General features: G+C 41.8%; 1 protein-coding gene across 1 annotated transcript; it reads left to right on the top strand.

The window, feature by feature from the left end:
* Positions 1-364: 364 nt before the first annotated feature.
* On the top strand, positions 365-10,235 carry LOC114565252 (zinc finger protein 469). The gene is made up of 3 exons (XM_028593178.1): positions 365-885; positions 4,517-4,577; positions 9,299-10,235. The coding sequence occupies exons 1-3, from the start codon at positions 544-546 to the stop codon at positions 10,165-10,167; spliced, it is 1,272 nt and encodes a 423-aa protein (XP_028448979.1). The 5' UTR covers positions 365-543; the 3' UTR covers positions 10,168-10,235.
* The last annotated feature ends 580 nt before the right edge of the window (positions 10,236-10,815 follow it).

Below are 10,815 nucleotides of genomic sequence, written 5' to 3' on the forward strand. Positions count from 1 at the left end.
AAAGTGAAAAATGAAAATATATAATTTATTCAAAATAATTCCAGAATTTAATCTAAATTGTATTCAAACTGAAAGAAAAATTGTTACTTATTTTGAATTTGAATAAATTATTTAATTTTTTCAAGTTTTAGACCAAAACTTAAATTTTCAATTTCAAACTTTAGTTTTTCAACTATATATATATATAATATATAGTTTTTTTTGTTTTTTTTTCAAATTAACAAACCATTTGGCCCTGATTTAGCTCCATAGCCTAATTCACCTTACACTGGTTGCCAACCGCCAATTAAAAATCAGAACAACAACAGGCTCTTATTTTGAAGTCAGCTCTGATATTCCGGAAGTCAGCTCTGATATTCCGGAAGTGCGAGTCAGAAGGAACTAGAAAGACACATCTCGTCTTTGTGATGAGCGACGGGCGGTATTAAACCCCCGGCCGGGCTATCAGCGACCCCACAGCGTGTTACAGCGCCAGTCGGAGCTCCGTGTCGCCTGTTAAGAGCAGTCTCCGTGTCGGGCCGGTAGTCCTCTCGAGCGCCGGGGATGGCGGCTTCGGTTTTAACCAGCAGAGCTCTTCACGCGCAGCTGTCCGTCGTCATGGCAGCGCTGACCAAAGCGGCGGTGGCGGAGATCTGCGCGGTGGTGGACGAAGGTTACGCGGCGCTGCACGCGGAGATATCGCGGAGCCACCGGGAGAACGAGGACCTGAAGAAGAAGCTCCACCTGATAGAGTCCATAGTGGTCCGCGCGGAACCGGGGTTTGTACCGGCCGCGGAGAGCGCACAGAACGCGGAAACACCGCAGCAGCGGCGCGACAGCGAGGGCGGAGACACCGCTGCCGCCGCCGGAGGGGAAGGAGGAGGTGTGGTGTTGATGCAGGAGGAGGTAAACACACACACGCGCACACACACACACACACACACACACTCACATACACGCACACACAGAGAGAGACACGTACACACATATACACACACTCACTCTCTCTCTCACACACACACACACACACACATATACATATATATATACACACATATATACACACATATATGCATACATGCATGTGTCTGTGTGTGTGTGTGTATATATATATATATATATATATATATATATATATATATATATATATATATATATATATATATATATATACACACACACAGACACATGCATACATACACACACACAGAGACACACATACACACACACACACATACAGACAGACACACATACACACATATACACACACTCACTTTCTCTCACTCACACACACACACATACAGACAGACACACATATACACACACTCACTTTCTCTCACTCACACACACACACACACACACACACACACACACACATATATATACACATATATATATATATATATACATATATATATATATATACACACACACACACACACACACAGAGAGACACACACACACACACATATATACACACACACACACATATATACACACAAAGAGACACACACACACACACACACACACACATATATATACTGTGATGGAAGTTTTTCATGAAGCAGCAGGGTTAGTGATTTTCATGATAAAATCTAAACTTATAACGACTGTTTGAGAATTAAACCGAAGTCTTCTGGTCTTTGAGTATTTATTTACATTTGCAAATGGAGAAAACAGTTTCAAAGGTACACGCAGCACAACTGAAAATGTCTTTCTAACCTAACGTCTAAACATCATATAGTGAAGAAACTCCGTTAAGCCACCCCTCTAAATGTATCTTCTAGCATGGCCATAGTGGATCACCTTCCCCTCTGCTCTCTGTTCCTAACATTAGCCTAAACAACAGTTTTATCTCAGGAGACAGAAACCTACGTAGTTCTCTTCGGCCTTCTCCACTTCTATCTAAGCAAAAAGTCAACACTGTGAGGAGCTTCAGGCTAGTAAAACTAAATAACTCTCGAGGCTATAGTTGACGGCTTCAGCTGTTCCCCTCTCTGGTGCTTTAACAGTCTACAGGAAGGAACAGGATTATGTGGAGGTTTAAAACAATCTTTAAACAAATGGTTAAAATAAAATTTGCCACCACAATACACACACATATACAGACTAGAGATGTTCTCCGATGGCTCCGATACTGCCTAAAACGCTGGTATCGGTATCTGGAAGTACTGGAGTTTATGCACGGATCCGATACCACGTAATAAAGCCCTGAAGAAAATCTACGTTAAAGTAGTTTATTTATGTTCTTTTTCCGTTATAACTGACTGTCAAACTGCAGAATAAAAGAAAGTTCTGTTGCATTCATTGTTTGTGTTTGTTCAGGTTTCACAAAGAGTTTAACCTGAGCCAGACAGACAACAGAGATAGAAATCATATCACATCCATACAGGGATAGTAGTATACAGCTGTTAAAACATAATAAAATATATGACACACTGGTATTGGATCGGTACTCGGTATCGGCCGATACGCAAGTTCAGGTATCAGAATCGGTATCGGGAAGCAAAAAATGGTATCGGGCCATCTCTAATACAGACACACACTCTCTCACTCACACACACACACACACACACACACACACACACGATCACACTCTCACACAAAAATGCGATGGAATATGCAAGATATTTATGCAATTTTAATGCGATGAAATTGCGGGAACTTGCAAAAACTGCAGTTTGATGAACAAGACTTTAAACTTAATTTCCACAAATAGTTTACAGATATTCAGTCATTGCAATAAGTAAACAAATAAGATGCAAAAAATATATACAAATAATATAATATAAAAGTAAAAATAAAAGTAATAGTCTAAACAGAGGGAAATAAAAGCTACAAAAGAGACGGACTTTCAAAAGTCGTTAGTAATATATAATAATTACGATATATAATAATATAATAATATAGACAGCAGGAGCACTTAAAGAGATTTGAGTAGATATCAGATATTAAGATAGATTTCTTATTGGATACCAACTTAAGAGACTCAAAGTACATGTCAAATCCCCCCCCCCTCCCCCTCCAACACCTTGCTTTTCGATGATGTTCACGTCACGTAATTACGTCACTTCATAACGTTCCCATGGCAACAGGGCTAAATGGCTGCTCTTGTGTGAACTTTCTGCTGAAATATTTTATGGGACTTTTTTGCAACGAAAACGCAGGGATTATGAAATCATGCAAGCCCCGCATATTTTGCGCGGAAATCGACAATTTATGCGGCAGAAGTGCGGCTTATTTGAAAAAAATGCGTCGTGGTTACAACCCCCACAATAATCCAAACTGGCCACCCCAAAAACCTTTTATAAGTTCCCTTTACATTAACATTTAAATTACTTTTTTTTTTTAAACATTTGCGCCATCAATTAATGCAAAAACATTCACCAGAAACTGAAGTGTTGTCGTAAAAAAAAAATTATATTTTGCTCAAAAGTGGAGATCTCAACAACAATGTTGAAAAAAATGTCCAAAAAAAGAGACAGAAACGTTGGAAAAATAGACAAAAAAAAAAATAACTTTGCATCAAAGGCTACAAAGGTCAGAAGAAGCCCCCCAAAAAACTCCCAGAAAGGCGACAAATGTCCCATGTTGAATGCAAAGTTACGCCCTTGAGACAATGTGATAATTAAGTGTGATAATTAAGTGTGATAATTAAGTGATAATTAAGTGTGATAATTAAGTGAGATGTAGAGATAACAATGGGATTTAAACAGGCGTGGAAGGAGGTCTCGGCCATTCACAAGTCTTATTAACATTTGGACAGTTTTAGGAAATCATTACAACCATCCCTGATTTCCTCCTTTTTAATTATGTCCTCATTCAAATTTAAATTAACTTTCAAAGATGAGTCAGCAAATTGGGAGTCAATCGATTTTATCTTGATTAGTTTGCTCGTTATTGACTTTATCTCAGTTTCACGAAAATAAAATCCATTTGTAATGTCGGCTATAAATGCATTGCTTGCCTGGATGTTTACCATTTTAGTTTAGTTTTATTTATTTACACATATACAAATACTACAGATTAATATACACATAATCAATAAAAGATGTGATGGAGAGATGCCAATTAAACCTCAGAGGGTCTCATCCCTCCTTTTGGCCTCGGGTCTAATTTGACCCATTTTCAAAAAGTTCTTTATCAGAAATTTGGGTTTTCTTTCAACCAAATTGTCAAAAATAAATAACTTGAATGGTTCCCTGCAACGCTCTTTAATGATCAGTTCATTACTTTTGATTTTTTTAATTATCTTTTTGTATTTTATAGCCTTTGGAAAAAACAACAAAAACGTTTGAAAAAAGTGGCAAAAATGTCAGAAAGCGCAGATGGAAAAAAAAAACGACAAAGAAAGTGACAAAAAAAAAAATCAGGAAAAGTGTCGCAAAAGACTAAAACGTTAAAAAACCCTCCGCACAATATGCACACCTAAGTTTGTTAGTTGAATTTTATATTTATTAAACATTAATATTCTAAATAACATTGAGAGTCTTGCGGCTGTGTGACTTAAAACGTTCTTACGTTAAATCTTTTGCAGCTTCCAGACGTGGTGTTAATCAAAGACGAAGACTCGGACAGTAACGACAGCTTTGACGAAGGTGAGTCTGAACGGAGGTGGGGTGGGGTGGGGGGGGTGGATATGTTGTCGTTGGGTCGGCCAATAGAATAAATGCAAGAACATGTTCCTGTTATACAGGGTTCAACAAGAAGGGCTGTTACATAGGCTACGTTCAGACTGCAGGCAAAAGTGGTCCCAAATCAGATTTTTACAGGTCAGAAGTAGTGTGAACACTCAAATTTCAATGTGGCCTAAGGCTGCCACATCTAAGTAGACTAATCTGTAGTTTTGGTCTTCGTCGACTAAGATTTCTTTAATCGATTAGTCATTTTTTATGCTTTTTCCATGCTTAATTACTCAATTACTCAAACTAATTTTTTTTTTTTTCAATACTTTCTTTATTGGGTTTTTAACAGTTACAATACAATCTTCCCACCCCTCCCATATATATATATATATATATATATATATATATATATATATATATATATATATATATATATATATATATATATATATATATATATATATATATATAAATAAAAGGGATATACTACTAAGGAGAGTTAGCACATCTTCATAAAAGGTATAAATCCCACATTTTAAAGCAACTAGTCCAGAAAACAAGAGAACTGACACGCACACAAAAGAAAATCATAAATATATAAAAATAAAATAAATAAATAAACAAATAAAATAAAAAGAGTAAAAAAAGAATAAAAAATAAATAAATAAAGAATACTAATAACAATAAAATAATGATAATATAGTGGTTTTAGCAGAGAGATGCTTATGAAAGACCGGCATGCACACATTTTAAAGAAGATAAGTAAAACTAAAATAAAAACCAAAAGGATGATAATTTCACATTTATGGTAAACACAAGATTTAAAGTGGTGCTTTTGCAGGATTAATTGTGGAGAAACTCAGTTTTACAGATGGGTTAATTAACTACATTTATATTGTGCTTTTCTAGTCTTAACCACCTCTCAAAGCGCACAGCTCTGTCAATTAAATCAACTAATCGATTAGTCGACAAAATCCTATAAGTGTTAGTCGACTAAGGAGTTCTTTAGTCGAGGACAGCCCTAATGTGGCCGCAGTGTGAACAACCGAGGTGGATTTGATGCGACTTTTACGTCAATCTACGTCGACATCTGTCACAATTATGCTTGGCTGGAGTTAGCCCCTAGACACAGAGACGGTAACATTAAAAACTAACAAAGAATTTTGAATAAACTGCGTCTCTGTGAAGCTATTCCCAACGCTGTCCCACCACTCCTGGCTTCGTCTCTGCCTCCACACAGACCTCTGGAGTCAATTTGCAGCCATAAAACCCGCAAAATGGCCAAAATTCTCTTTATTATTCTCCTCCTCAGCACCGGCTCATTAATGTTCCGGCTGCCATTACACAAACATTTTGAAATAACATTTTGAAATAAAAGCGAGAATGCCGACTTCCTCCATAACCTCCCTAACTTTAGTGCAACAGCGTTGCAACAGATGTGTTGACCATTTAAGGGCCCTTAGGATAGTCATAGAAAAGTTATGGTTGCTATAATCTTTGCTTCATTTTAGTGTTAAAGGTCCCATGGCATGAAAATGTCACTGAGTTTTTTTAACATTAATATGCGTTCCCCCAGCCTGCCTATGGCCACCCAGTGGCTAGAAATGGTGATAGGTGTAAACCGAGCCCTGGGTATCCTGCTCTGACTTTGAGAAAATGAAAGCTCAGATGGACCAATCAGGAATCTTCTCCTTATGATGTCATAAAGGGAAAGGTTACCTCCCCTTTCTCTGCTTTGCCCGCCCAGAGAGAGAGAGACATCAGATACAGTATTAGGGGACCACTAAGGTCTATATAAAAGAGACTTCAGATACAGTATTAGGGACCACTAAGGTCTATATAAAAGAGACTTCAGATACAGTATTAGGGGACCACTAAGGTCTATATAAAAGAGACTTCAGATACAGTATTAGGGACCACTAAGGTCTATATAAAAGAGACTTCAGATACAGTATTAGGGGACCACTAAGGTCTATATAAAAGAGACTTCAGATACAGTATTAGGGGACCACTAAGGTCTATATAAAAGAGACTTCAGATACAGTATTAGGGGACCACTAAGGTCTATATAAAAGAGGCTTCAGATACAGTATTAGGGACCACTAAGGCCTATATAAAAGACTTCAGATACAGTATTAGGGGACCACTAAGGCCTATATAAAAGAGGCTTCAGATACAGTATTAGGGGACCACTAAGGCCTATATAAAAGAGGCTTCAGATACAGTATTAGGGGACCACTAAGGTCTAGATAAAAGACTTCAGATACAGTATTAGGGGACCACTAAGGTCTATATGAAAGAGACTTCAGATACAGTATTAGGGGACCATGAAGGCCTATATAAAAGACTTCAGATACAGTATTAGGGGACCACTAAGGTCTATATAAAAGAGACTTCAGATACAGTATTAGGGACCACTAAGGTCTATATAAAAGAGGCTTCAGATACAGTATTAGGGACCACTAAGGCCTATATAAAAGAGACTTCAGATACAGTATTAGGGGACCACTATATAAAAGCATCCAAAGAGCACCATCTCATGGGACCTTTACACTATTTGCATGAAGTCTGTGTTCTGTTTCTCATGAGATAAATCATGAGAGCAACCTTGTGAAAAGCACAGAATGTATCCCTGAGGGCAGGCAGAGTGCATGTGGAGGAGACACCGGGCCTGACCACAGATAAGAAGAAAAGCTGATTGCAGGAACCGAATAACTAAGTAGACTCCCAACTCCTTTAAAAAGACACAGCTGTGAATGATCGTCAGTCATTTTCTGTACTTGTGCTGTAAAACTGACTCTACTTGCAAGTAAAAAAGCTTTTATAAAAGGCCCAGACACACCAACCAGACGGCAGACCGTCGGCAGTAAAGCCAGTCGGACTGATCGGTCTCACCGAGTTGGACCAAAAAGTGCCCCAGAACACACCGAAGAGACGAGACGTTAATACGTCTCCATAACAGCAGGCGGCGCTAATCTGTATTGTTGCCCAAGAAATGAAAGCCGGCAGCTGATTGGACTGGATGTGGGTTTGTTTTCTCCAAAAATTCAAAGCCAGACTGTCATGACCGTCTCGTTCAGAATCCAATCTCATATTGGACTGAAATAGTTCACCGAAACATGTTTCTGAAAACATTTTAATTGAGAAATAGGCCGTGCAGTTGCTGAATCTGAATCTAACAAAAAAAGTGTGAAATAACTGAAAACATGTCTTATATTTTAGATTCTTCAAAGTAGCCACCCTTTGCTTTTTTTGATAACTCTGCAAACCCTTGGTGTTCTCTCAATGAGCTTCATGAGGTAGTCACCTGAAATGGTTTTACCTTCACAGGTGTGCCTTGTCAGGGTTAATTAGTGGAATTATTTCCCTTATTAATAAAAACTTTGAAGAATCTAAAATATATGACATGTTTTCAGTTATTTCACACTCTTTTGTTAAGTACATAATTCCATATGTGTTCATTCATAGTTTTGATGCCTTCAGTGAGAATCTACAATGTAAATAGTCATGAAAATAAAAAGGAAACGCCTTGAATGAGAAGGTGTGTACAAACTTTTGGTACTTACTCACTTACTCACTCACTCACGTACTCACTCACTCACTCACTTACTCACGTACTCACTCACGTACTTACTCACTCACTCACGTACTTACTCACGTACTTACTTACTCACTCACTCACGTACTTACTCACTTACTCACTCACGTACATACTCACGTCCTTACTTACTCTCCGTTACTCATACGTGCTGCTCACTCCTTACTCCGCCTCCTCCTTACTGCTCCATGCCTCACTCACTCACTCACTCACTCAAGTACTTACTCACCTCGTGCTTACTCACTCCTCACCCTACGTGCCTCACTCCTTGCCTCACTCACTCCTCCACGTGCCTCACTCCTCACGTACTTACTCACTCACTCACGTACTTACTCACTCACTCTCCTCACTCCACTCCTCACTCACGTGCCTCACTCACTCACGTGCTTGCTCACTCCTCCTTGCTCACTCACTCCACGCGTGCCTGCTGCGTGCCTCACTCACTCATGTGCCTGCTCCTCACCGTGCCTCACTCACTCACTCCCGTGCTTACTCACTCACGTGCCCCACTCACTCCTTGCTCACTCACTCCCTCACTCTCACTCCTACTTGCTGCTCACTCACGTGCTTACTCACTCACTCCGTGCTTACTCACTCACTCCTTGCTTGCTCACTCTCCTTACTTACTCACGTCTCACCACCACCATGTACTTACTCACCCACTCACGCACTTACCACCACCATGTACTACTCACCACCCACGCATTCTCACTCCCACCACCGCACTCCTTACCACCACGCACTTACTCACCTCACGTGCTTACTCACCTCCCACTCACGCATTCTTACTCGTGCATTTCACCACCACCATGCACTTACCTCACCACCATGTACTTACCTCACCACCTCACGCACTCACTCCACCACCACGCACTTACTCACCACCACCCATGCACTCCCACCACCACCACCTCCCTACTCACCACCATCGCATTTCACTCACCACCACTCACGTGCTTACTCACTCCACCACTCACTGTGCCTCACTCACCACCATACTACTCACCACCACCGCACTTACTCACCACTCACTCACCTCACCCACTTACTCACCACGACTTACTTCCCACCACCCACTTACTCACTTGTCTTTCAGATAACCAAGCGCCTGCTGACGGAGGACGAGAGTGCGTCCCGTCGGCGCCCGTTGGCCGTGGCGTGAAAAGACACTGGCCGCCGGGGTGCGAGCAGGCCGACAGGAAGTCATCCTCCTCCGAGCCGCAGAAGCGCGCCCGTCTTCACGCTGGAGGCTCCACGCGGCGAGCCGGGCTGCTCCGGTGCAGAGACGGACCCCGACGACTCCTCTTACTCCGCGCAGGTGGACCCGGACGTGCAGCTGCTGCACCCGGGCGCCAACAGACCGACGTACTTCAACGCCGGCGCCCCGACGATCAGGTCCCGGTCGCCCGCCGCGGGCCGAGTGGAGCCGGACCTCAGCCCGGCGTGGACCAAACAGCCGAAAGGCCTTCTGACGTTCGCTCACTTCAACCCCGACGAGAACCTCGACGCCGGAGACGCTTTCGGGCTCAAGGTGATCAGCGTGAGCGGGTCGGCCGCCGCGGAGTGCTGCCAGCTGTCGGAGGGCGGCGGCAGCGGCGGCAGCGGCGGCAGCGGCGGCTCGCCGTTCGAGTACGACGAAGGCGAATTGGCGGCGAACTTCCCCCAGTACGTCGGGGACCAAACAGGCGGAGGACCGCCGCCGGGCAGCCGCGCCAGGCGCTACGTGTGCGCGGTCTGCGCCAAGACGTACGCCACGTCCCAGAACCTCGACGTTCACATGCGGATCCACACGGGCCAGCGGCCGTTCAGCTGCGCCCAGTGCGGAAAGAAGTTCACCCAGTCGGCGCACCTGAAGTCGCACCTGAGCGTGCACTCGGGCGAGCGGCCGTACGCGTGCACGTTGTGCTCCCGGAGCTTCATTGTCAAGTACAGCCTCAAGCTACACATGAAGAAATGCCATCCTGACGCCTGAACGAACTAGGGCTGCCACCTCATAGTCGACTAATCGCTCGTTTTGGTCTTAGTCGACTAAGATTTCTTTAGTCGATTAGTCATTTTTTTATGCTTATTCATGCTTAATTACTCATTTCCAAGAAACTTCTGAGCACATTTATGGTAAACACAAGATTTAAAGTGGTGCTTTTTGCAGGATTAATTGTGGAGAAACTAGGGGTGGGAATCACCAGAGGCCTCACGATACGATATCATCCCGATACGATATTATTGCGATTTTAAAGATATTGCAATATTCTGCGATATATTGCAATATATTACCTTTTTTCCAACTTCAGATTTTTCCCAATTTCAAATGATGTCCCGAAAGGACAATTTTGTCAACATCTGTTGTATCTAAAAAATACACATTTCTCGGTTTGTTCATCACACTTTAGTTTTATTGGTGCAAAATGTTATTGTCAAGCAGACAAACTGATTGATACTTGGCGTCTGTGTATCGATACAGTATTGCCACAAAAAATATCGCGATACTATGCTGTATCGATTTTTTTCCCCCACCCCTAGGAGAAACTCAGTTTTACAGATGGTTAATTAACTACATTTTTATTGTGCTTTTCTAGTCTTAACCACCTCTCAAAGCACACAGCTCTGTCAATT

This window comes from Perca flavescens, chromosome 12, assembly GCF_004354835.1.
Source record: "Perca flavescens isolate YP-PL-M2 chromosome 12, PFLA_1.0, whole genome shotgun sequence".
NCBI classification, from domain to species: domain Eukaryota; kingdom Metazoa; phylum Chordata; class Actinopteri; order Perciformes; family Percidae; genus Perca; species Perca flavescens.

What these genes read in the sequence shown, in the direction of transcription:
- LOC114565252 (XM_028593178.1), top strand. Translation starts at nt 544, where the DNA reads ATGGCGGCTTCGGTTTTAACCAGCAGAGCTCTTCACGCGCAGCTGTCC. An exon ending in TGGTGTTGATGCAGGAGGAG is followed by an intron (nt 886 to 4,516) that starts GTAAACACACAC and finishes AATCTTTTGCAG; the next exon opens with CTTCCAGACGTGGTGTTAAT. An exon ending in TAACGACAGCTTTGACGAAG is followed by an intron (nt 4,578 to 9,298) that starts GTGAGTCTGAAC and finishes CTTGTCTTTCAG; the next exon opens with ATAACCAAGCGCCTGCTGAC.